This window comes from Lontra canadensis, unplaced genomic scaffold, assembly GCF_010015895.1.
Source record: "Lontra canadensis isolate GAN:19392208 unplaced genomic scaffold, GSC_riverotter_1.0 scaffold3, whole genome shotgun sequence".
Classification (NCBI taxonomy): Eukaryota; Metazoa; Chordata; class Mammalia; order Carnivora; family Mustelidae; genus Lontra; species Lontra canadensis.
In genome coordinates this window covers 8,887,848-8,915,158 of record NW_022630997.1, presented here as the reverse complement: position 1 = coordinate 8,915,158, position 27,311 = coordinate 8,887,848, and the positions used below count along the sequence as shown (strand labels likewise).

The following is a 27,311-nucleotide window of genomic DNA, read 5'->3' as shown; positions in this document are numbered from 1 at the left end:
ACCCACTTACACGCCACATGCTGCTTAGGGGCATCTGAAGCTGCCTTGGGGATGGTAAGGACTTCTTGGGCCTCAGCCAGCCATCATCCATGGAGCAAGGTGAGGAGGCCAGTGGGACTTGGCACCTGAATTCTTTTACGCTCTGACAGTGTCCCCCAAGGTGAGCTGAGATGTTTGGAGGCGTTTCCTACAGATCCAGTGGACGGGGAGGCAGCACCACTAGACTGGTCTTGTTGTTATGAGTTCAGTGAGGTCTCATTGGTCACATGAGCCTTCCCAAGGACATCTGGGGGACAAGGGCAAAGCCTGCCCCAACCAGTCTCTGTATCATCAGTGCCTGGACGGTCACATTCTTCTGTCAGATTGTGGTCCATCAAATGCAAGTGAGTCTGTCTTTAGGAAAACTGGAAATACACAAATACAGACATTTGAAGAGAAGCCGAGAAATGAAGAGCTGATTCATCCACTACAGAAAGAGACTTTGCAAGACTCCTTTAAGCAGCAGGGGTGTCCCTCGGAGAAATGATTGATTGTTAATTCTGCTTACAAACACTGACCTCCAAAGATAAGCAGATACATCAAGGGGCAATTACTGTTACCAAAAGACACCTGGTGAGGCTTAAGGAATGCCCAGTGGGCTCCTTTTGTATATACATTTCTCTTATTTTTTTTGCTTACATAATTTATACTTAGGGAAAACTCAAACAGAAAAGAACTATTTCATGAAGACAGGGATATTCCTCCATTATCCCCCCCTGCCAAGCCCTCACAGAGAACCCATAAAAGCGCTGATGCATTTTTCCTCCAGAAATGTTTTCTGGTCCTGTGCCAGGGCTTTTTCAAGCCCATTCCACTTACATACAGCTTTTCAGAAGCACATTTGGTTGAGTAAAACCAGAAGCCGCCAGAACCGCACCCTTGTAATATCGCTGTTACTCGAGGAGCAGAGAGCGATTGGTCTCTAAAGCTCCCTGCCTTTAAGCAGGAAAGCAAAGCGACTCAGGGCGCTGGGAATGGGCTTTCAGGAGGTCTCTGCACCACTACAAAATCTAAAAGGGCCGAACAACCCATCTACCACTTGGCACCAAGCCCAGGCTGGGCTGAATGGACGCTTTGGTCAGCGGTCAGCTCCGTGGGAGTGCGAGCCTTTCATTTCCGTGTTTATTGTTGACAGAGACGGGACACCGAACTGATGGTGTGCTGGGTTTGCTGGTGTTGGGCGGGGGTGGTGGTGATTTGTGCCCGTCCCTCCCACCCCAGGGTCCCAGGACGGGGCTATTCACTTTCACTTAAGCTTTTGCCATTTGACAGAGGAGAGGCACTTTATCCTTGGCTGCCTGAGTCGTCATAAACAGAGTAATCAAGTTTCTGGAAGGGGCCTTTGGGGCCTTCTCAGGCTGTAAATAGTTTCCTTGTGCTTGCCCAAGATGCACTCAGCTTGCTGACTGTCCCCATGAAATGGCATTGCCATCTTCCCAGCCTCCTTGGAGTTTATGCGGTGCCGGTGCTGCCCATCGGCTCTCCTGGCCCGGGAAGCCAGACATCTTTCTCGGGCTTTCTTTCTCCCCGGGACCCTGCCCACCCGAAAACTTGAATAAGGAAGGAAATAGAGGCACAGAGAAATATACATGTTTGTGGAAGGCCAGAGGTTTAAGTTGCTCCTTGGATGGCTGGCAATTCCAGAACTTCTCTCTGTCCGCTGTGGCCTTCCTGGTCCATGGCACAGATCACCCTGATCTCCTGAGCTGCAGAGATCGTCAAGAGCAGGAACTGATGTGGCAGAAGATACCTGCCCTTCCCCCACCCTCCCAGCTCTGTCATTACTCTTGTGCCCAGGGTGGTGGCGACCTTGTGCATTTTCAAAGCAAGCAAAGAACGAGGGGGGAAACAGGATACTTGAGTGGCTTCTGTTTTCTGGGGTGTTTTTCCTTCTCTTTTTACAGATCTTAAATGTTTTTTCTTGTTGCAAAAGTAGTACAAACATGGTATAAAAAAATCCAAACAGAAACAGAAATATAAAATAGAGAAAGTCCAGCTCTATAGGGAAAACTGACAATAAATGTCTTAGACGGTTTAGCTAGTGTACATGTGTATGTTTAATTAGAAAAATTATATATTTTTGCAAACATCAGAAAATGCTATAGAATATCGTGCAGCTTGGTTTTTTCAATACATGGTGTCTAGACATCTTTCCATAGCTAAACGTAAAACCTATCTTATGCTGTAAACGTAAAACCCTATCTTATGCTGTAATGCCATCTCCTGAATGCATTTACCTTGATTTATCAAGTCTGCGAATGACCGATTTTTCAGCAAGACCAGAGTTGGGATCACAAATCACCCACTGTTGAGTTGCCCACACTCAGTGTCTCCTAGCAGCATCACAGTGTAAGATTCCACGACTTCAGAGTTTCCAGGGATATTGAAGTTACTTGGCAGGTGAACCGTGCAAGACCTCTAAAGTAAATGTACTTTAAGTCAAAGCTAGTATGCTTTACAAAACATATGGAAGTGTCAGTAAAGGTATCAGTGTCTACCCTCCAAGTTAAGCCACATCCTTAGCTATGCAACCCGTGCCCATTTGCTATCTGCATAATATGTTCAAAGTCCACACCATGAGGAGTAAATATTTGCCCTGTGTCTGTTCTCAGGTGTGTTTAGCCCCAAGCCAGAGACTGAGCCACGTGAAATTAGGTCACACCTGAAGGAGATTAGGCTGGAACACAGAAATTGTTTATCGAAGATCCAGTCAACACTTGGTTGCCCTAGGAAGGACTTAGAGACACTGCTGTCACTCAGCAGGCCTGTCGCTTAAGCCACATTTTTATTGCAACCTTGGAAGTTATTGAACTGAGTCTCTTCTTTGAACTCGTCTATGAAACCTGTTCCCGCCTGTATCAAGGGGCATGGAAAGGTCTCAGAAAGTCCCTACACAATCTGTTTGCTGCTTTCACATTTCCATCCACTTAGAAAAGATGCAGTGAGTTCCGAGGCCTGGGACCCTGCCACGTGAACCATTAGAAGCAGCATCTGGTTTTGAGTACGTGACTCCAGCATGTGAAAATGGCCAGCCCGGGCCCCTGATTGCACATGGGGACATTCCATGTCTCAGCTGGCTCGCAGGCCGACTGAAGTGTCCCCCAGACTGGGAAAGGAGGACTGTCCCTTTAGGTTAGTAGTCAGGACTTTGGTTACAACCCGTGACACCTTAGCTCTCTTGGAAACTTGACTTTGGGCTGACAGTTAGAGATGCACCTGTCACATGTGTGCCTTCCAGGCAGAGCCGCGGGCGGGACGTCAACACAGCCCATCAACACCTCACATCAAAAATCCAAGTTGGCGATGTCTTAAGCAACTCTCTCTAAACACATCTACTCTTCTGCCCCAGAGCGCATGTATACCTAATACACATCTTTTAAAGTGTAGTCTTTGTAACTTCTACTTTTAATATGATTCAAATGACAGAAAAGTTGCCATAAGGTGTATCTTTTACCCAGGTTCACTGCTCCTTTACATTGTGACCTGTTTATCATTCCCTCTCTCTCTCTCTCTCTTCCTTCTGCTCATCTGTTTTAATCTGTCTGTCCATCCATCCGTCTTATCATTTATGCAAGTTTTCTTGAACCACTGGAGACATTGTACCTTTTCACCCCTAACTACATCAGCACGAATTTCTTAAGAACACGGATTTTTCTCTTACAGAATCATAGTGCAGTTGCATTTTCTTCTCAGTCGGGAGCATCACAGCATATCCTACAACTGTCGGGGGAAGGAAAGAGACACACATGCTTTAAGGACCCTGCTGGATGCTAGGCATTGCCCCAAGGCAATTTACATACTTTGTAGCCATTTTGTCTTCTAACAGGCCGGGAATCAGTTTTCATTTTCCCTGTTTTATAGATAAGCAAGCTCCAGCCTGGAAAAATTCAGAAACTTCCCTGGGGTTAGTCACTGGGGAGTAGACGCAGATCCAGGTGTGTCTGATGCTCTCACCGGCCTAGCACTGGTCCCTGGAGACCTTAACTCCCAGACGTGGTGTGTGTCCGTCCTTAGAGAGGCTCCAGACCTGCCTCTTTCGTTCGTCTCCGTGAATCGTCTCAACTCTTCAAGGCGCTGGAGACACAGTCACTCAGGGGACGGCAGGGCTCTTCAGCAAGGCGCTCACTGCTTGGAGCTTGTCTTTGATGCTGTGAAGACGAGACCGCCCCCAAACACGGGCGCGTCTGCAAGATGAACGCGTCTGTGAATGTGCGCCTGCTGAAACCCGCTGATCACATAGTGGGGCGGGGGGCAGGCAGCAAAAACATGGCATTCCCTGGGACGGGGAGTGGGAAAGACACAGGTTTCCTGTTTAGACCAGCACCGTTGGAGAAGGTTATCATTGTCCTAGATCCTCAGATTTAGCTGGGCCAGTCTTCTGGGAGGAGTGGAATTATAGAATTTAGAGCTGCACAAACGCAGATTTTTCACATCTGGAAAGGACTCTGGACGTATAGGCTACCTCCCTCATTCCAGACATTGGGAAACTGAGGCTCAGAGAAGAAAATGAGTTTTTCCCTGTCATGCACCCAACCAGTGGCCAGGCTGGGACTTGGATCCACGCCCCCTGTCTTCTGCTACATCCGGAAGCCCCATGCTTCTTACAGCCTGACCCCTTCATCATCGACTCCTACCTACCTCGCGCAGCCACAGCCCTGCGTTCCATGTTTGGAAAACTACTGTATCTGCCAAGGAAAGTACTTATATTAGTGAGTAATTAACTAGTTACCCATTTTTATTAATCAAAAACACAGACATATGAATCAGACTTCCTCATCAGCTTAAGATCTAGCAGGGTTACCATATTGATAGAGTAAAGAGACTCAACTCAGGTTTTTTAAGTGTCAAAAATTGGGGTGCCTGGGTGGCTCGGTCGTTAGGTGTCTGCATTCTGCTCAGGTCATGATCCTGGGGTCCTGGGGTCAAGCCCCACATTGCGCTCCCCGCTCAGCGGGAAGCCTGCTTCTTCCTCTCCCACTCCCCCTGCTTGTGTTCCCTCTCTCACTGTGTATCTCTCTGTCAAATAAATAAACGAAATCTTAAAAAAAAAATTTTTTTTAAATAAATAAATGCCAAAAATCATGACCCTCCCTTGAAATACTATTGCCTTCAAAGACCCTTAAGGACACATTAGAGAAACCAGGTTGGGAATTAGCGTACAACATCATGGTGTGTACTCAAAGGGACTCAGGGTCATCTGTGTCCCCAGTAGACAAATTTTACTCTAGCTGTTCACCTGAAGACTCTGTCTGAAGACTCATTCTTTCTACCTCTTCCCTTTCCACTCCCCTCCCTCCCTCCTTCCCTGCCTCATGGTTCGGATCTGCCATAAGGCATAAAGCAAATAATAGCCACGTTTATACACTCTCAAGAATAGATAAGAACGATTATGCCTATAACTGGACACCTGTTATGGGTCAAATATGATTTTGAACCTAATTGAGTTTAATGAAAAGGTGTTTTAGATCAATGGCAGAAAAGAACATAGACCAACCTATCCTAAATCAAATATTTGCTAAAGAATATAACACATAAAAAGGTGTTTTTTTTTTCTTTCCCCTAGCCAGATAGGGTTTCTCACTTGGCCCTGAAACCAGACACAAACAAACCATTAACACAGCGATTTGCAAGATTTTTCAGTCCTCAAGGTGTTCATTTCATGGGTCACTTTGGAAAATGAGAAATGGAAGTAAACTGGTCGGAGTAAAGACGCTGCTAGTGGTCACTGGCGGGCCTCGGCCTCCGCCCAGAGTCAGTCTATTGTAGACCCGCCTTCTTGGGAGAAGAAAGTACTCATGAAATGTATTTTTAAAACTTGAGTGTAAACCGTAACTGAGACACAGTCATTTGAGGACCTAACAATGTCCACAGCATGAATTCCTCTTGCACTGTGGTGACTGGCCGTCGAGGGAGTGCTTGCTCTAGGAGGCCTGGTCCACTGTGCAGCAGCTCGGGTACAAGCCTTGTGAGCTGCTCTTCCAACCTGGAGGAGACAGTGACAGAGGGGCCGGCCTTCATGCTGGTCACTAGGCAACTGGACAGGCAAGGAGCAGGAGTGGCCCAGAACGACCCTGTGGTTCTGTGTGTCTGCCCTGTCATCCGAGCACTAGTTAGCCCAGGCTGACCACAGCAGAGTCACATGGGTCAGAAACGTGCTTGTTTGGAGGGGGGCGGGCAGACACCCAGCTCAGCCTGACTGGTGATAAACTCTGAGGACCAGCCACATTACCCTGCTTCGGCCCTCAGCTGGGTCTGTGGTTTTTGTGTGGACCGCTCACCCTAAGGGAGAAGCAAAGGTCCCACATTTTTGTGGTCATTCTGGAGAAGAGTTCAGCTCTTGTTAGCCAGGCTCAGACTTAAGTCTCATCACTTACGAAGAACTCTGTTTGCACTCAGTGGAATCGCAGGGATGTTCTGGGAGCTGCCTGGGCCAGATGCTCAATCCCATTCCTTTTTGGGAAAGTGCTTGACCTCTGGACATGGTGGAGGGGTTGGTCTGCAAGGGGCACTTGGGTTTCTCCAATTCAGGGCTGAGCCGTGAAAGGAAATTCTTACTGACTCTAATTGTCCTCAGCCCAGATGAGACAAATGAGGGCTCTTTGTGATAGAATTACCCAAATATTAGCCCTCGCGAGGGATGAGACCCACATCAAATGTAATTAGATGTTGAAGTTCACTTTCTCATAGAATATGGTGATTATGCAAATGTGGGCTATGCTATTAGACCATGTTTCAGGTCTGGAAAATTGCATCCTTCTCTTCCACACTGGATTGGCTTCTGGTTACTCATTCTTGAACCTCCCAGAGACTCGCAGGCTGATTAAGGTTTGCACAGACCAAACAGACGCACTTCCTCCCTCCCGAAGCTTTGATTATGCCCCATTCTTGGCTTCCAAACTGTGTTCCTCAGAGGTCCCCTGGGGCTGCTGGCTGGTGGTGGTGGCAGGGGGCCCGACCCCCAGGTTTGCCTAGCCCAGCTCCTCTTATTGTGGAGTATACTAGGCTGCTGAGCAAGCCTGTATTTGCGGAAAGGATTCAAGGCTAACACCGTTGTGAAAGCCACCGCCCTAAACCACGCGTTGTTGTCACAGTTGTCTATATATAAGGTTCCCACAAATCCTTGCTGTGCTCTTTTTTCTGTGGTCACACAATACAAGGTATATAAGAAAAATGTTAAAAAACCTCTCTCCTCCTACTCCTTTCCAGTTCAGCTCTTTGACGATAACTAGTGTTGACAAGTTGCTAGGTACCCTCCCCTGCCTGCCTTTCTCTGTCTGTGCTGATAGCCTTGAAAAATTTTTCATTATGAAAAATTTCAAATGTGCAGAACAGGACAGACTATATAAATAGTCTGTCCTATTAATATAAAATTAACCCCAAGTTCCAACGGTGATCAAAACTTTACACTTGTTTGATGTGTCTCTTTCTCACATATAGATTTTTTTTTTTTTTAACAAAAAAGGCATTGGCCTGGATGTCAATTCAATTACCCTCCTTTTATTTTGTTTAACAAAAAAAGGCATGTGCTGTCTGGCAACTTGTTTTGTTGCTGAACTGTCTTTAAAATTATTCCTTATCAGCTCACTTACCTCTGCCTTTTAATGGCTCTGTCATCTTCCATTATCTGCTTGAACCATCATTTACTCAAACACTCCCCTACTCTCGGACATCCAGGCTGTTTCCAGAATTTTACCCCACCTTATAAATAACTGCAGTGTCCTTGAACATAGGTGTTTATATATTGGTGCATTTATTTCTGTAGGAGAGATTTCCAAAAGTGGGATGGCAAGATCCTGGGCTATCTGTACTTCAAGTTTTATTAAATATTGCTCAAGTGTATTCTCAAGGGGTCATAGCGTGTAGCCTGCCCCCAGTGACCCAGGGATAAGCCCATGTGTTCACATCTCTGGCAGTTCTGGATGTGATTGCTCATTAAAATGTTGGAAATCTTTCCTGTAACGGGGTGGCATAAAATTGATATTTTATACATATCTGGGAATGGATTCTTTTTCTGCATTAATTTCATATTATCCTTTTGCAATCATTATTGGGGGGAAGAATGTCATTAGGGAAATCTGGAACAGAAGGCCAAAGGGAAATGTATTTGGAAGACTAGCCACAGCTCTCTGTTCCCATCAGTTTGCACAGCGGAAAACGGGTGCCGGCCGCGTGGTGCACATCTGTAACCTCCCGGAAGGAAGCTGCACGGAGAATGATGTCATTAACCTGGGGCTGCCCTTTGGGAAGGTCACTAATTACATCCTCATGAAGTCCACTAATCAGGTAGGTCGGGCACTTTCACACTGGGACGTACCAGATAGACCACATATTGGTGGAGGGAACTACATAATTTTTTTTAAAGGAGCTATTCGTGGGGGATACCTGGGTGGCACAGTTGGTTAAGTGTCTGCCTTCCACTCAGATCATGATCCCAGGGTCCTGGGATCGAGTCCCACATTGGGCTCCTTGCTCAGCGGGGAACCTGCTTCTCCCTCTGCCTGCCGCTCCCCCTGCTTGTGCTCTCTCCCTCTGACAAATAAATAATATTTTTTCTATTTTTTTTTTAAGAGGGTATTCTTGGGGCTCCTGGATGGCTAGGTCAGTTAAGCGGATGTCTTCAGCTCAGGTCATGATCCCAACATCCCAGGACCAAGCCCCATACTGGGCTCCCTGCTCAGTGGGGAGCCTGCTTTTCTCTCTGCCCCTCCCTCCTGCTCTGTTGTGTCTCTCTCAAATAAATAAATAAAATCTTAAAAAAAAAAAGAGAGAAGCTATTCTGAAAATAAAGAGGTAATACACAGCTGGCCTCTTGTTGGTATAGCACAGAGGTTTTGTTTGGTGGTGGTGTTTTGCTTACCCTGGTCTCACCTTACCCTCCTTGTGATGGGCACAGGCCTCTGTGAGTAACCTGGAGGTAAGGAGGTACTTTGGAATGAGGGACTCAATAACATGGAAAAGCTAACTGACCCCCAAAATAGAAACCCATAAACTCGAATCTTTTCACTGTATTACAAACCCCCTGAGTTAATGCTACAGTCTTACCATCTAAGGTTCTCATATCTGAAAGCCTGGGTTTGGAGTGAGCCAACAACTCTCTGTGAACAAATGTCTTCAGAGATCTTTGATGTTAGCATCTGAAGCCCTTGGGTCTTGTAGCAGGAGAGTGGGTGGGAATTGATGGGTGCCTGGTAAGTCTAAAGGACAAAGAACCCTTAACCCGTGGGGGCTGAGTGAGAACTTGGGGGTTAATATGGCTGTCTTTGCTTCTAGAGTGAAAGGATGAGTTTATACAGAGAAATGGCCAGGAATAAGAATATTTTATCTTTAGTGTTAATAAATATTTTTACTTTATGAACCAAAGGGGCAGACATAGACATTCTTTTCTTTTTAAAGATTTTATTTATTCATTTATTTAGAGAGAGAGAGAAAGAGTGTGAGTAAGGGGAGGGGCACAGAGAGAGGGAAAGAATCTTGAGCGGACTCCACACTGAGCACAGAGCCTGATGTGGGGCTCGATCCCAACACTTTGAGATCATGACCTGAGCCAAAACTGAGAGTAGGGCACTCAACTGGCTGAGCCATCCAGGGGCCCCAGGAAGTTCTTTTCTTAATTAACACATGAACTTTAGAGACTCTGAGCCATGTCAGATCACTGGTGGTCTTCTTCCATCAAAGTGGGCTTGGACTACTCACTTCGTCCCTTTGCTCGGACTGCTCAGAATTCTATTTTGGATAAATGTACAGAATTTAGCTTGCAACGTTAATGCAGTGAGATTCCCTGAATTAGTATTATTCCCATCTGACAGTTGAGAACTGGAGGTGCTAAAATGTTTGCATCAAGAAAGAGGCACTTAGAAAGCTGGGTGACAGGATCTGAAATAGAACCGTAAAGAATGTTGACTTCTTCATCTCCCACACATCTGCCATAGACTGTGACAGCAGGGAAAAGCATCTCTGAAATTCAGAAACAGATGCAAGGGAAGGAGGGAAGACGAGCTTGGTTAGCCCACTCGGTTCAAAGGAACTGCGAGTGTAGGGACCCACAATGAGGGCTCCCTGGTCACAGACCACTTTCCCTTTTCAACATCAAGGGACCGTGTGCTGTCTGTATAGTACAAACCAAAGCAATCTAAGAAAGTAACAGGATGAACCCGCCACAGCTGCTGTTGGGGTAAACTGGCGGGTCAGTCAATACAGTCTATTTAGAAACTCTCTGGAGATACTGATTGAATGCAAAAGGCCATTTTGTGTGTGTTTTATCAGAACAGTTAAATAAAGAGGGAATATGCTGTAGAGCTGTAACTGAGGGTTTTCTCCTTTCTGTAACTCAGAAAGCCATGGCTTTTTTTCAAGACTTGGGAGCCCCTGAGTTGTTTAGTATTTTTCTTTCCCTGCAAAGAAAGTGAGAACTCAGAGACTCATGGCTGTGTTTCTGTCTCCTACCCTCATTGCGACAAAATAGCAAATTTTGTAGGGATCAGCCCAAGGTCACTTGTACAAGACTCACTCTCCCCACTACAGAATTAATGGATTCTCCCATCCCAAGGGGGCTCCTGTGGCATGATGTGGCCCAGGATGGATAGTGAGAATTTAAGAATTATTGGTAACCAGGGGGATTAGGAGAGGGGCTGTCTTATAATGAGCTCTTTGGGTGAAGTTAATAAATAGGTCTCTTTGAACAGATGGGATCAAAGACAGCTTCTTGCCCTGATCTTTTTTCTTTTTATTGAGGTATAAAATACATACTCTACAGTGTACTAGTCTTAAGTGTACAACTCCATTAATTTTCTACATGTGTACACCCATGTAATTACCACGCAGGTCAGGAGAGGGGACATTTCCAAAGAACCTCAGAAGGTTTCCTCATACCCCACCCAGTCAGAACCCCACCCCCGCCCCAGAGGGAAGCTCAGCTCTAACATCTATCAGCATTGATTCATTTTGCTTATTCTTGAACTTCATAGACATGGAATTACGTCTAGTACTGACTTTTGTTTAAGACCATTCACATCGGGGGTGCCTGAGGGGCTCAGCTGATTAAGCATCTGACTCTTGATTTCGGCTCAGGTCATGATCCGCCCCTTGTCAGGCTCTGTGCTGGGTATGGAGCCTGTTCAAGATTCTCTCTCTTCCCTCTCCCTCTGCGCCCCCCGCCGCCCCAACAACAAAAAAAGACCATTCCCGTAAGCTTCAGCTTAAGTCCTTCCATTTTTTTCCTAGGCCTTTTTAGAGATGGCTTACACAGAAGCTGCCCAGGCCATGGTCCAGTATTACCAAGAAAAATCTGCTGTGATCAACGGTGAGAAGTTGCTCATCCGGATGTCCAAGAGATACAAGGAATTACAGCTGAAGGTAAAGCATTCTCCCATTGTTTCGTCACTCGGCAACATCGGCTGTGTATCTCCTTGTGGGGCACTGGCCTAAGTACTGGCAGGAAGGAGGGGACAGGAAAACATCCAGAGATTACCTACTGCCTTTGGGAATATCACATGGGAAGGCCAACCTTAAAACATGGCAAGAAAAATGCTTATTGAGATAAGTACAAAATGCAAAGGGATGCTGGAGACAGCATGACTAACTACATGCTACTCGAGGAGGGGTCTTGAGGAAAGACTTACAAGGGAAGTCTTTTGAAGGATGAAGGAAGAAGGGAAAGGTGTTTGCTTTTCAGAGGTGGGAGCTCCAAGCTCTGAATATAACCTCCTCTGAATATAACCTCCTCCTCTGCCCATACAGAGCTTCAATATTTTCTCTTCCCCTCTCACTGCCACCCCGCCCTGATCTCTTCTTCTCTTCTCTGTCCTCTATAATTATGTCTTCAGCCCCATAGAAATCCTTCTAAGCAGCGCATGACTATATTGGCCACAGTCAGGGATGAATTCAGATAATTCCAAACAGGGCTTTTGTTTCTGTGTTAGCTTGTTCTACGTTTGTCTCTTCTTTTTTATTTTCTTTTTCCTTATTTTATTGTGAGGTATAACATACATTCAGAAAAATGACTAATTATGTATTGTGCAATTTAAAAAGTAGTAACGGGGGCACTTGGGTGGCTCAGTCAGTTAAGCCTCTGACTCCTGATTTCAGCTCAGGTCACAATCTCAAGTCCCTCATGGGGCTCTGCGCTCAGTGTGGAGTCCGCTTGCCCCTCCCTCTCTGCTTCCCCCGCACCTCAAATAAATAAATAAATACAAATAAGTAGTAATGGTTGAAATCTCATAAATCCCATAAAACTACCACCAAAGTCAAGAAATACATCACCAGCGGCACCCAGAAGCCCCTCTGAATCCCTCCACAAGCTCCACCCGTCCCTCTCCACTCTCCTATCTGAGAAGGATCATTTCTTTGCTTTTCCTTAGAGTTCTACAACCCATTTCTGCCTCCCTTACCATTAGCATTTAGTTTTACCTAATTTTGAACTTTACATGAATGGAATCACGCTCTTTGTGTTCTTTCATTCAACTTCTGCCATCCATGCTGGGTGTATCTGTTTATTCTCACTGTTACATAAATTTCCATTGTGTGACTATGTATTTATACGTTCCACTGTTGATGGACGTTTGGGCTGTTTCCAGTTTTAGGGTATTAGGGACAAGTCACTGTAAACATTCTTTTTTTTTTTTATAAACATATAATATATTATTAGCCCCAGGGGTACAGGTCTGTGAATCGTCAGGTTTACACTCTATAAATATTCGTGAACATGGTATCCTGGTATATGCGTACATGAGGTATAAAGAGGGGCACACATGTAATTAGGAGTAGAATTGCTGCATCTCAAGGCATGCTTACCCTGAACTTTACCAGCAAGCCCTTTTCAAAATCAGTTGTCCCAGGGGTGCCTGGGTGGCTCAGTAGGTTAAACCCCCTGCCTTTGGCTCAGGTCACGATCCCAGGGTCCTGGGATCAAGCCTCACGTCGGGTTCTCTGCTCAGCGGGGAGCCTGCTTCCCCCCACCCCTCTCTGCCTACTGTGATCTCTGTCTGTCAAATGAATAAATAAAATCTTAAAAAAAAAATCAGTTGTCCCAGATTTACGTTCCTGCTAGAGTAAGAGTTTTCAGTGGTATGCATTCTTACTAACATTTTGTTAGATGACTTTTTGATTTTTGCCTATCTGGAAATGTATATTGGTTTATCATGGTTTTATTTTTTACTTTTTCTAAAAGATTTGTTTGTTTTAGAGAGAGAGCGAGCACACATGTGAGTGGCGGGAGGAACAAAGGGAGGAGGAGAGAAGCAGAGTCCCTGCTGAGCAGGGAGCCTGACACGGGGCTCCATCTCAGAACCCTGAGATCACGACCTGAACAGAAACCAAGAGTCAGACACTTAACCGACTGAGCTACCCAGGCGCCCCATCATGATTTATATTTTTATTTTCCTGATTACTAATTGAGGTGAGCCCTTTCTCCTGTGTTCATTGGCCATTCCATTTGGATCTTCTGTGGTGGAAAGTTTCTTTTAAGGTCGTTCGCCCATGCTTTTCTTTAGACTGTGTCTTCTTCATGGTTTGCAGGAAGGAGCTCACTTAACTGGGACACTTAGTCCCTTTGGATTTATTGTAATTAAGTTGCTGTATTTTTATTTAAATCTACTTCTTATTTTGTGCTTTCTACTGTGCCATTTTAATAGTGCCCTTCTCGTTCACTTAAGCTTATTCCACATTTACTGAGGGCCTATTTTGTTCAAGACCCTTTAGTGTCTTTAATCTGCCTTCAAGATTGAAGACTGGAGACAAAGGCTCAGTGGTTGTTGCTAGCTAAGGGTAGCATTCTGACAAGTCTGCATGTGGAGATGGTAATGTCGCCAAAGCCTTGATTCAACTTTGCTTCTGAAGTTCCTTTGCCAACAATTCTAGCAGAACCTGGCATCCCCCCCAGGGGAATGAAAGCATGTTGCTTTGCTCAGACAAATGAAAGATCCCATCCCATTGTGGACTCAGCCAAAGTTTCTGTTCTCCTGGATTCTCCCCTGGAGGCTAGAATTGAATTTCTGCACTAAATTCCCAGTGGATCTTCGGTCTCTAAATGAAATATTGTAAGTTTCTGATTAGGATTAGCAGGAGTACTCAGCTTTTTAAATGAAGGAACTAAGGCATCATAGTACCTTCCTGCAGGAGATGGTTTGGGGTGGTGCAAACACCATGGGTTAAAGAGGTCAGATGGGCAAGGTCTGCACTCAGCAAATGTTCACTCGGTGCCCACTGTGGGCGGGAGCTGGGCCAGGTGCCATGGTTATAGACGCAGCAAGCTGGCAGAGGAGCTCACAGTCTGGTGTGAGGAAGGACGGGAAAACAGAACCATCGACAACCACATGACCTATTCCAGATTGGAGGGTGCTGGTGCTACCTGGGTTTTACTTAGTCCTGCTTAGATGAGCTTGGACAAGGTGCTTAAACTGCATGAACTTCAGTTTACCAGATCAGGAAAGGAATCTACGTTGAGTTCGTTGGTTTTAAGCACTTTTTTCCCCCGTGTATTATCTCTTTGAGTCTTGCGGTCACCTTCCCCTGGGACGTGTGTAGGGTGGATAATGACAGTAATCATAACAGTACAACAATAATACCAAGAATAGGTACTTTTAATTGAGTCTTGGTACTCTGGGTCAGGTCATGGGCTAGACACTTCACATATGTCATCTACTCTAATCCTGACATCAGTCTCGTCGGACAGGTGTTCGTTATCTCGGTTTAACCGATAAGGAAACGGAGGCTCAAAGAAGTTCAGTGACTTGCACAAGATCATAGGGCCTGGAATAGCCCTGATCAAAACCTGGGGCTGTTTTGGCTTTGCGTATGTCTGTGCCTCTGTGTTGTGTCAGTAGGATCTCCACTGTCTGTGTGAGAAGTTGGGAAATTTGCCGTTAGTCCCCCAGCCCACAAGCAGCAGACAGTTTTCTAATAGGGTTTCTCAAACTTTATGTATGAACAAATCACTTGTAGGTCCTGTTAAAATTTCTGGTTCAGTAGAAGTGGGGCAGGGCTGTGATTCTGCCTTTCCAACACTTCCCCGGGAGGTGTTGCCGGTTCTCACAGCACACTTTGAGCAACAAGGGACTAGAACACGTTGTTTTCTGCCCTTTACGAAGGATTTTCTGCTCCCAAGCTGTCACGATGCCTCCGTGAGAAAGATCTCAAAACCCACTGCAGCCACATAGGAACGCATGCATCGTGGTCCCTATGTTGGCGTGAATCAGCTAGGACTGTCTCTGTAAGTGACAGAAAACGATCTCCTTTAAGCTTACGGACTAAAGTGTTTCGTGGTTTTTTTTTAAAGGGCGGGATTTATTGGCTTATGTAAATGAAAAGGCCAGGAGTGGCCGTGGCTGCAGGTGCAGCTGGCTTCTGGGCCTCAGTGATATCCTTAGGACTTGGCTCTTCTCCACTCTGCCTTCTTCTGTTCGCTTGGCTTTGTCTTGAGGGTCTCCCTGGATGGCGCGGGCAGCCCCAGCCTCCCTCCTCTAGGTGGCGTGATGGCTTCATCCACTGCTGCCGTCTGGCTTCTCTTCCTCCCCATTCTGTTCGTCGGACAAGAGAGCCTGGGTTTTTTGGGGTAGCTTCCTCAGACGTCCGGAGAGCCACCGTGATCGTGATCATGATCGGGCTCGTTCCGAACACATGTCCTTCCCTGAGCCAATCTCTGTGCTAGGGAAGGCCATGCCGTGGCTGGCCAGGCTTGTGTCACCTCAGGGCAGGGTGGAGGAGGGGGAGTGGCTACTGGGGAGGTAGACATCAAAACACCAACTCTACACGTCTCTGGGCCACGGAGGGCCCCACTTGGGGTCCCACCGGAACTTGCAGAGGTGGGGGGATATTTTGATTGCTGTTTTTCCTCTACCTTCACCTTTAGCTCACCAGGCAAAGTGGAGGGAGAAAAAGGAGAGATTTAAGGTATCTCTCATCGCCTCCCCTGAATATTTCCTCGCGCTGGCCATCAGGTCTCCCCATACCCTCTTTGTGGCAGAGGCTCTATTCCTCAGGGCACTTGGGGCAGAATCTTTCACAGAATGAGAAAGACCAAATCAGAAGGATCAATAAAAAGTGAGTTTTTTCTTCCTGCAGACCTGGACGAGAAGAATGAGCTCTGTTTTGGGCTGTTCTAGAGAGAGTTCTCCAGAACCATGGTGTCCTACATGCGGAAGGGAACTTGGGCTAATTTAAACCAGTGTCTCCCAGTTACTGCATTGGAGAAGCGTCGGGGGAGTTTTTAGGTTCCCTTGACCAGAGATTTCCCTGAGAGCTTTGGGGTGGGGTTGAGGGTCCCAGGAGGTTTGGGGGCAGAGGGCCTGGTTTCACAGCCGCTGGTCTTGTCAGCCTCCCAGCCACAGAGAGTGTCTTCCGCCCTGAGAAGCATTCTTGGGTACGTTCCATGGTGCTCTCAGGAAGGTTCAATCAGCAAGTGGTGACTGAGGGTTTTCTCCAGATAAGACACGGTACTGAGGGCTGGCGAGTTTGCCGTGTAACTGGAGAGACAGGCTATTCCTCTAGAAATTATACAAGACTTAAACATGAGTGCATCCGTTTGGAGCTCCTAGAAGTTCAGTGGCAAAAGGCAGTGTGACTGGCTTGTGTAAAGCAGGGAACGATTGCCGAGTAGGGCTTGAAGGCTGAGGTGAACCAGCTCAACAGAGAGGGTGTCCGGGAGGAAGGAGTCGGCTGAGGAGGGACTAAGACCCCGGGAAGCACAGTAATGTCGAGAAGGGTCAGGGCTGCTGTGGCAGGGCCTGGCTGTGTCAGGTTCAGGGTTCATAAGGAAGGTTTCAGCATCTTCCTGGGACTTTTGAGACATGGAAAACAGCCACAGAAGGGTCAGAGGAAAGCTTCCCGCAGCTCCTTTTATGTAGGCCAAGCACCTGTGACTTTTACCAGCACAGCCCGCCATGCTGCCATGCCTCGAGGCTGCTGGGATGCCAGATGGGCCTCATTATCTCACCTTTCTAGGTGGAGGGAGGGAGTCTCCCACAGACAGCAAGCCTTGACCCCAGATCACCCAGCCCGCTGGAGGCGGAGCTAAGCTGTTCTTTCTGGGTTGAGATCCTCAAGTCCAGGGGCATCGCTCCAGGATGCCAGCGCTTCCCTCGGGCAGTCTGGGGCTTGGACTCTCACCCTTGTCTGAAAGCAGCAAGATGCATTGACCCTGAGCACCATGGATGGTCCCCTGTGGGGTTACTGAGCCACGTCAGTGTCTTCATAGGATGAGTGAAAAGATCTATGGCTGGGATTTGCTTCAGAGTATTCTGTGGGGTGGGGAAGTGGGTGGGGGTACAGATGAACTAGATTGGTCAGAATTGTTGACAATGCAAACGGAGCATGGAGGTTCAAAATACCATTCTCTGTGCTTTTGTGTATGTTCGCGGTGTTCTGTGATAAAGAGGTACCCAAAATGTCAGGGCTGCTCCATTCAGCGTCCTGCTCACCCTCCTCACGCCCTGGATTAAACTTTTTCTTCCTCTAAGAAGGTACTTTGTTCCCCTTGGGTGGGCCGGACCGTGCACCTGAGTCCTTGTTGCTTCTCTTCGGCGTCTGCATGGCCATCTCTGGTCTGACGATGACCTCTCTGACTTTGCCTAGAAACCCGGGAGAACTGTGGCTGCCATCATCCAGGACATGCATTCCCAGAGGGAGAGGGACATGTTGCGGGAAGCGGACAGGTGAGGCCTCAGCCCTGGGCATCAGGGCGGATTCTGGGCAGCTGGATGCTCTCCTGTCTCTTATTCGTAGGGGTTATTCCGTCACACTGTGTCCTGCCCTTGCCCCTGCCCTGTCTGTCAGCTTCTTTTGGGCCCTCCTTTTCCACGTGCCTGATGGAAGGCATCAGTGCTGCTCAGGGTAAGCCTCAGGAAAATGCAAAATGGTAGGCTTCCTCTCATCAGCTTGTCCTTTGTTGGGGGGCAATATATAGAGGAGGGGTTCTGTTGATATTTGGCCCTTTGGGGCAAGTGTACACTCCTGCTAAAACAGTCTGAAAGTAGGTGTGTGTGTGTGTGTGTTCCTTTTATAGCCACCTGTTGATTTTTCATGGGGTGAATGTAGATGTAGGAAGAGGAACGTAGGGGAACCACCCCTCCCGCCCCCACCCAAAAAAAGTAGGGACTTGACCAGTGACTTCCTCTGAAGATGGAATGCATTCAGTTTTCAAATTTATTTCTTCCGACTGAAATTGTGACTATACCAGGAGGGGGCTACAAGTTTCCCACTGCTGCTGCCCCACAAAGACCCCGTCCCTATGGAGAGCAGAGTAGAGCACAATCTGTGGTTCTTACCCACTGCTGCCACAGGTGGCGCTCTAACGTCACTGCAGAGGGCAGAGTCCAGGCTGATTCCCCAGGGGTGGTCAAGGCAGCCTGTCCCAGTGAGCCACATACGGGTGTCCCCTGGTCAGTCAGGGCTGCATGGGTTTCCTGTATTTGGGAACCAAATGAAAATCGCCTGTTTTTTTTTACAATAAAGGATATATATACGATTAAGTAGATCTTAATAACCAAACAACCTTCAGGAAGAGGAGAGAGGGAAAGAGAAAGTGTGCGTTCATATGTTTGTGTATCTTTCTATGTAGCTGCTTGGATTTGGGATTTCCATTTATTTGGGATTTTCTTTTTAAATGGTTGTTTGAGTTTTTTAAAAAGATACATATAAAGCCATACCCTGCGGCTCGCCGCTCCGTGGTGAACTGTCGGGAGGAACTAGGAGGTCTTGCTCTGAATCTTAGGCAGATTAAGGTCCTTTTCTGGGATTCAGTTTCTTCATCTGAAACACGAGCAGGTCAGAGCTCTAAGGTTCCGAACCTCCAACCCTAACATGCCTTCCTCATTCTTTGGTTTCGGATCTCTGAGCCTGGCCTCCTCACTCTCGTCCCCCCAGTAATTAGCATCCTTCTACCATGCCTAGGATCTGAGCAAACTGAGATGAGAAGTAAACAAGACACATGACGGCCAAGAGGCTGCCATTACAGTAGAGACCAGGTGGGTTGTGGCTTTGGTCTTGTAGTCAAGAGGCTGGACCATTGAACCCCAGGGTCAGGCAGCCTTGCCCACCAGGCTGGTCCACACCCCAGGAGGAACGTTGCCCACCCCCTGAGCCTAGCTTCCTTCCAAGAGGAACAAAGATGGAGTGGAGCCAAACCAGTCCAATTATTTATGCCAGTTCCCAGGAGCAGAATGAGTAGAGGGACAGAGATGACCAGGACTGTCCTTAGGGAAAATCCTCCGAGAAGCCCAGAGGAGGAGAAGCTTTCTCCTGTAGCACTCTGTGTCTTCTGTACAGCTGTGGTGAAGAGCAAATGGCCACATGTGTTATGGGGTTATGTGTGCGGTGTGTCCATGCAAGGAACTGGGCGTGTCTGTGTATTGGGGCCGGGGATGTGCAGATTCTAAAGCCCACTCCTTTGCTCCCTAACAGATATGGCCCAGAAAGGCCACGGTCTCGCAGTCCCGTGAGCCGGTCACTGTCCCCGAGGTCCCACACTCCGAGCTTCACCTCCTGCAGCTCTTCCCACAGCCCACTGGGCCCCACCCGGGCCGACTGGGGCAGCAGCCGGGACTCGTGGGAGCACTCGCCCTATGCCAGGAGGGAGGAAGAGCGAGACCCGGGCCCCTGGAGGGAGAACGGGGAGGACAAGAGGGACAGGGCAGACATGTGGACGCACGATCGCAAACACTACCCCTGGCAACTGGACAAAGCCGAGTTAGAGGAGCGGCTCGAAGGAGGGAGGGGCCACCGAGAAAAGCACCTGAGGCCGGGGTCCCCCAGCCTGCTGCACTCTGCCTCAGGCTACAAAAGCCGAGAAGAGGGCTACTACCGGAAGGAGCCCAAGGGAAAGTCAGACAAGTACGTAAAGCAGCAGCAGCAGGATGCTCCCGGGAGGTCCAGGAGGAGGGAGGAGGCCAGACTGCGGGAGAGCAGACACCCCCACACCGAGGACTCAGGCAAGGAAGACGGGCTGGAGCCGAAGGTCACTGGTGCCCCTGAGAGCACCAGGTCGAAGCCGAGTGAGAAGAACAGAACCAAGAGACCCGACAGAGACCCAGAAGGAGCTGGTGATAGAAGAGAAAGCAGGATGGCGGGGAATGAGGTAATGACGCACTCTCTCCCCCAGGTAAGGAGAGGCAGGTTCCCGGGCAGGGCAATGTTAACATAATGATGGTGCACTTTTATCGAATGAAGCACTTACTGAAGGTTGACTCTGTGCCAGGCACTAAACCAAGCACCTTATCTCAATCAAGGTATTTAATCTTCACAGCAACCGCGGTGAGGTAATATGGGTAATAATACGATTATAGCTATGGATGAGGGAACTGAGGCACAGAGAGCCTAAGTTAGTTGGCCACACGGTCTGCAAACAGCAGAGCGCTGGGGCTCCAAATCCCTCGGCACGCTGCTGCTGTGGCTGGAATTTAGGCAGTGACGTGTCACAGAGGCCTTCTGTGGTCCTGTGTGTGTCCAGGCTGGAGGGGTCCCGCGGTGTTTGCACCATCGCACTCTGCCCACGGAGGTGAGATCTTTGGTCTGCTCCATCCTTTCTCCTGCCCAAAGCATCCGCTGACCTTGGGGTTTGATGAGAGGCGGTAAAGAGAAGCAGCCACCACCCACGAACTCACCCTGGGTGCCCAGAGCTTGGTGTGCTGCTCTGGACAGTGTCCAGAGCTTTATTTCCACTGTAATAAAAATGCTCAGCCGTTGGCTGGCCCCTTTCATCCACGCATCTGAAAGGGCTTGTAACATACTGCCAAGCTGTAGTTCACATGGCGGGTCGTGAGGACTCACGGTACAAAATTCACCCTCTCACTGGGCTTACGCTTCCTTCTTGCCCAAACCACGTACGTTTAGGTAGGAGCAGGATAGAGGAGGTTGGGGAGCAGGGTGCGTCTGCATAAAGAATCCAGCTTTAAAAATCCTACATGTGTATTTCCTAGCCTGACCCAGGACTTAGTGACAGGGACAAAGTCGAAATAAGAGTTCTCAGCTCCAGGGACACTGAAGAGTCACGTGTTTGTCCACTACTGCCTTTACTCCTCCATGCACTTGGCCACTTGGCCAGGCAGTGTGCCAGGCTCAGGGCATCCAGAGGTGAATGGGGCAGGGTCCATGCTGTGGCGAAGACCAAGGTCTCATGGTGGAAGGAGAGCTACAAAAATGATTGACATTCAGTGGGGCCCGTGCCAGAGCAGAGCCGCGGATGAGCTGCTCCGGGGGCGTTCCCTCTGCGCAGGGACAGGGAAAGCTGCACAGAGGTGATGTGTGAGCCAGGCGTGGGGAAAAAAGCAATGTGGGAAGCAGTGAGGGCAAAAGCAAGAAAGGAAGACTGTTTCCAAGAACCTGCAAATACTCGGTGTGGCAGCATCTTTAGGGAGTCTTAAAGAATAATGTCTTTAAGAAGTAAAGTCTCTTGTGCAAACGTAAAATGAATACTTGTCAAAGATGTTATTTAACTCCTGAATTAATGAGGGTGCCGGCAAGATGTAAATGCTGGTCTAGAGGAGAATCCAGAAAGCTGGCAACATGGAAAGGTGCTCGGGAACGCAGAAGTGAATTTGCTAACAGATCGAAAACTGGCCTCTTCCATGGGCATGGGAAGCCAGTGGCATCTCCGCCAGATAAAATTCCTTTGCATCTCTATGAATGAGAATTGTTTGCCCTACTCTCAGTCTTCTGCAATTTACAGGGCTGTAAGACTTCAGCTCACGATAACAAAAGGTGAAGACTCCTGTGGGACCAGACCTCCTGGAGGGAGTCTGCTAGACAATGAACTGCCCAGCATTCCATGGAAAGAACACCCTGTCGCCTTTTTTGCCCAGCTCAAAGTCTGCCACAGTTTCTTCTGACTGGAATAGCAGGGAGAGCTCAGGAGATGAGATTAGGGACCTGGGTGGAAGGCCCTCGGGTGCCTCCCTGAGAATTTGAATTGAATCTTGAGGACCTCTGAACCTGAGGATTTTTTTTTTAAGATTTTATTTGTTTATTTGATAGATATAGAGCACAAGTAGGCAGAGCAGCAGGCAGAGGGAAAGGGAGAAGCAGGCTCTCCACTGAGCAGGGAGCCTGATGCAGAACTCGATCCCAGGACTCTGGGATCATGACCTGAGATGAAGGCAGATGCTTAATCGAATGAGCCACCCAGACACCCCAGAGGACGCTTTTAAGAAGCGTGTCTATGCTTGGAGGGATCAAAGGAGCTAGTGATGGGTCAGTGCCTTAGGAAGAGGCTCAGAGGGACAGAAAGCAACAGCCCCTTGGGCAGGAGTTTCAGCCTAGACCTCAGCCACATGCCAGCAGCCTAGAAACCTGTGTCCTCATGGCAAAGGGGTGGAGCTGCCCCCTTCCAGTGCACCCCCACTTCTGCCGCCCTTCTTCAGTGAGCTGGCTGCTCCCACTGTCTGACCTACCTGCTTTCATCGGTTGGCCCTTTTCAGGTGACACATACTGTGGGTCGTGCCCCGAGCCCTGATGCAAAAACAGATGCCCAGAAAACCCCATGGGTTTCCCCAAGTTCTGTCTCTCTGGCTGGTTCTGCCTCTAACAGCCCCAGAGTGCGGTCAGAAGGGACTTGCTGGGGTCCCCCGCGGATTGCTTCAGTGGGTTCAGAGCCAGGAAGCCCAACACCAGTTGGAGGAATATCAGCAGAACCAAGTCTTCCTCACTGACCTCAAACTGTGTATCACAATCTTGAAAACAGCCCCAGCCCCCTAGGGCTGCCCCAGGAATTAGATGATGGCAATGACTAAACTTGGAGCTGGAAGGCAACAGGCCTGAGGACAGTATCCTTGCCTTTCTCCTGATATACTGGGCCCCTCCCACCACAAGGGCCTTTACATGTGTTCACCTGCCTTGGCACCCCGCCCCCCCGCCGAAGTCCACGAGGCTCCTCCTCCCCTCCTTTGTGTTTACTTGTTGCCACACTCTCTCCAAGTGTATTTCTGGCCAGGAATACCGCTACGTAAAACCACAATGTCCCAGCCTGCTTCTCCTCCTTCCCTGCATACTTTTCCTAGGTCCAACCTATCCCCTGATGTCTGTCTTTATTTAGTGTCTGTCTCTTCCTCCCCCAAGATGTAACCTCCAGAGGGCAGGAATTTTTGTCTGCAGTGCTCACTGCTATGTCCCCAGACCCTCAGATGAGGCCTTGACTCAGAACAGGTGTTCAGTAAGTATTTGCTGAAGGAAGGAAGGAATGACTGAACCCGGACCCTGGAGACAGGCCTGGCTTCTGAGAACCAGGTCACACCCTGTTCTTCTCTGCCTCAGTTTTCTCATTTGTGAAATGAGTGTGATCATGAGGCAGTCGTAGGACTTAATGAGCTTGTGCTCATTAGAAACTTCCAAGATCTCCGGAGAAAGTTCCTGTGCTGGAGAGGCCAGTGTGTGTGCTGCTCGGTGTTGGGGCCAGGTCCACCTGTGGGACCCAACCTTGACCACAGACCGCAGAAAGGATGAAAGAAATCAAGTCACTGAGTACAGTGAACACAGGAAAGAAGGGCAGTCAAGGGTTACAGACCCAGATGCTTGGAGAAGGGAAGCCAGGCAGGGGATATGGACCAGGTAATAGGTGTGAAGCCAACATGGAGACAAAGGGCTGTGGCAGACCAGGGAGGAGGGACCTTTCTGTTGGGGGAAGTTAGCCACTGCTCAGCTCCATTTTATGGCCGCCATTCAGAACTGCATGTCCTGTGCTATTAGATCCCCCATTTTTGGAGGAGCAGCACCAAAGTCCAGATATCTGTGAAATTTCCCACATTTTAGAAATTGTATAGGCCAAAACATGTCTGTGGACCAGGTGGAGACCAGGGGTCCCTAGAATGCAGCCCCCAGTATAAACAGTCCATAGGACGGAAAAATAGAAGAACTATTCATTCTGAGTTCAGAGCCTAGACAGAGACTTAAGCATGTGAGGCAAGTGTGACCCTAATTAACTATTCTGCCCCCTCCTTTAAGCTTTCAGGTCTCCTCTTTTTTATAGACTCATGTCCACAGAGCGCCTAGCACTGAGACTGCGGTTCTGAGTGAAAGCTGAAATGACCCTGATCTCATGGAGCTCAGGTCTAGTGGAAAGACTACTCATCAGTTCCTCATATGAGTAGAGGAGCATGTGTGTTGAGTGCTAAGAAGGCAATGGAGTATATGCCTGTGACAGATCAGAGGCCTACCTGGGTTAGGATGTGACTGTTGAGACTTGAAGGAATGGTGGGTTTCACTGAGTGAAAAGGAAGGAGAGGGGCACTTGGGTGGCTCAGTGCATTAAGACTCTGCCTTCAGCTCAGGTCATGATCTCAGGGTCCTGGGTTCGAGCCCCAACATCGGGCTCTCTGCTCAGTGGGGAGCCTGCTCCCTCCTCCCCCTCTGCATGCCTCTCTGCCTACTTGTGATCTCTCTCTCTCTCTCTCTCTCTGTCAAATAAATAAATAAAATCTTAAAAAAAAAAAAAAAAGAAAAGGAAGGAAAGCAGAACAACATGTACAAAGGCCCTGTGGCTAGAGGCCAGTGTGTTGGATCAGAGACAGCCAAGGTTAGAATGGCGGGAGGTATATCTGGTTTGTCGATGGGTCATATCATGCAAGGCCTTGTAGGCAGGTTATGGATTTGTCTTCATCCCAAGTGCAAGGGGAAACAAATGAAATATTTAAGCAAGAAGGTGCAGTGAGGTTATGATAGTTTTTGCATTGTTGAGTGATCGTTCTTGATCAGCTTGGGGAGAATAGACTTGGGAGGAGGCTATAGAGGAGAAAGGGGAGAACAGTTAGGAGGTGGCTTACCAGTAGCCCTATCCCTGTGGCGGTGGATCTCTGCTTGCAATAGTTGGGACCTAATATCTTAGTCTGTGAGCTGGTGTGGGCAGCTGGGTGCATCGTTGCTTTTGTTGGTTTGCCTTAAGCTGCTACTCTCACATGATCCCAGGGCACAGGGTGCACTGAAGGCACTGCTGCATTTCCTTTGTCTGCAGGGAGGAAGCACCGGGATCCAACTGGCAAGGTGCTTCCAGCCAGCCAGGCTGTCCTGCCTCTCCCAGCTTGAACTGGGGCAGAGAGGTCTCTATTGTGTTGATGTAGGAGTGTGGTTGTAGGAATTGCTTGGGGAGGGTGAGGATTACTTACTTGGATGAGGGAGGGCCGTAGATAGCTTATTCAGGGAGATAAAATAAAAAGATCTCCTGCTGGTAGACGCTATGGGTTCTGATGGCTAAAAAGGCATTTTGGAGCTGCTTTGCACTTAGGTTAGCTTAGAAGACTGGAGCAGAGCATACAGTGGACTCTTTTGCTCCAAATGCCACAAAGAGCAAGGACAGAAGGATTTCAACTTTCTTCCCCTGTCTGACCATAACTGGTTAAACCAGTCAGCCCTGAGCTCCTGCCCCAGCTGGCTCCTTGTCAACTCCAGAGAGGTGTGTCTGCTCAGAAGAAATCAGAACTCGAGTCATTACTTAGAATCTTAGCCAAAATTGTCAAGAAAATGCAACATACTCTCAAGAAAGTCCAGGGAGAGTCACTGATCTGGGGGCAAAGTTGAAGTCATGGGAGAATATTCTCCAAAAACTTCTAAAATGGGGATTGGCAAACTTTTCCTACAAAACACCAGACCATAAATATTTTAGGCTATGTGGGCCAAGAAGCCAAAGTGAGGGTACTATGTGGGCACTGATGTAATCGTTTAAAATGCAACTATTTAAAATTTGGAAGCCTTGTTAATTCACAGATTATATCAAAAGAGGCACTGGTTTGGACTGGCTTGAGGATGAGAGTTTGCTGACCCCTATTCTCAAGGATGGTCAGAGACCTTAATGCCCAAACCAAACACCTGCTTTCGGTTGTTCAGTTTCTCAGACAGGAGCACTAACTCTCATGAGGGACTGACGCTGAGGGAGAGAATAGAAGGAAGGAAGAAGGGAGGGGGTTGCTAATTGGGGCTATAGCTCTAGGTCAGAGAGAGGACAGAAAAAAGGTTGAGGGGGACACTGGTTGGCTGACAACCCCCTTCCTACTCGTAAGTGGCCTGGATGTGATTTTTATGGCCAAAACAGATCTTTTGAGGGGGAGATGTCACCACAATGGTTGTCAACCCCAGGGCCAGTTTACCCTTGGTCCCTTTACTCACTCTCCCTGCCTGTAGGTTTCACAACTGTGAAAACACCCAGTTTGCCAGAGATTTCTGCGGCACTAAAGACGTCAGTCCAACCCTTGAGACATTTTGGTGCCTCTACTTGTCTGTGTGACTTGAGCAAGTTACTTAACCTCTCTGATCCTTCATTTCCTCAACTGTAAAAGGCAAGGCACCTGCCTTCAAGGGGTTTGGTGAGGATGAAGGACAAGGTGCCTCTGAGACACACCTGAGGACCATTATCTGCACTGTGTTCTCTCCCGGTGCTCCCTCTCTCCTCTGCCACTGCTCACTGTTGATTTGGTTTGTTATGTTCTTCTTTGGTAAGGCTGGAAAAGAGGAGCAGGAGGGCGTGGAAGAAAGCACCTCATCACCAGCCAGGCAGGAGAAGGAAACGGAGTCCTCGGATGCAGAAGACCCAAGGACAAAGAAGGTAAAGGTGGTCCCAGGTGCTAGCAGGACAGCCCCATCTGCATGATGGCCCATGGGCCCTGCGTCGCAGGCGTCCTGGTCCTGCCCTGAGATGCCCCACTTGCTGCATGGGCTGTGGCCAAAACCCCACCTGGGACTCCACAAATGAAGCCAGCACTTCTTGGAAGAATGGTTTTGCCTGGGATCTCTGCAGATCTTCATTAAGATCTTTACTACTTGCCTGGGCTCTGCGTCAGTCTCCAGCAACTTGGCTGTACTCATAAGAGGAAAACATGAGCCCAAAAAAGACTCAGGCTTCAGAGCCAGGCTCCCAAAATAGGTCCCTTGGGAGGGGCTGGGGGAAGAGGGGAGCTTCGGATGCTCAAGCTAGGGCCCTGACCTCAGCCTGCCCAGACCCTGGGATTAACAAAACATCTACTGTGCTTGTAAAGATTATTTTACTTAATTAAAGTAAAAAAAAAAAAAAATCCAGTTACAGTGCTGTGGCTGCCTCAGCAAAAAGAACAGTGTTTGGAACGCAGCCAGCTTTATGCCTTTCTGGTCAGGAGAGGTGAAGAGATGAATATCGCTGGCGAGGAAGCTGATTGAAATCTGGCTGCTGGGGACGTGACAGAGTTGCAGGAGGGGCCAAGCCTGAGGCAGGGCTATGGAAGTTGCACCCTTGTGGGAAAGGGAGCTTGGGGCAGTTTTGAGGGGGACTTTGCTGCAGTTCCGTTTAGTGGTGCCCTTCCTGCAAGCAAATAGCCCCAGCCAGTTGATTT

The 27,311-nt window shown here is 48.3% G+C and overlaps 1 protein-coding gene across 3 annotated transcripts in view; it reads left to right on the top strand.

Annotated features, from left to right (window-relative positions):
- Positions 1 to 27,311, top strand: part of RBM20 (RNA binding motif protein 20) — a 184,667-nt gene that overhangs the window by 143,133 nt on the left and 14,223 nt on the right. For all 3 annotated transcript variants that reach the window (XM_032880303.1, XM_032880295.1, XM_032880311.1), the window contains exons 6-10: positions 8,179 to 8,322; positions 11,260 to 11,391; positions 17,605 to 17,684; positions 19,432 to 20,104; positions 26,447 to 26,551. In XM_032880303.1, the coding sequence (XP_032736194.1) occupies positions 8,179 to 8,322; positions 11,260 to 11,391; positions 17,605 to 17,684; positions 19,432 to 20,104; positions 26,447 to 26,551 (1,134 nt within the window). The remainder of the gene's footprint in view (positions 1 to 8,178; positions 8,323 to 11,259; positions 11,392 to 17,604; positions 17,685 to 19,431; positions 20,105 to 26,446; positions 26,552 to 27,311) is intronic.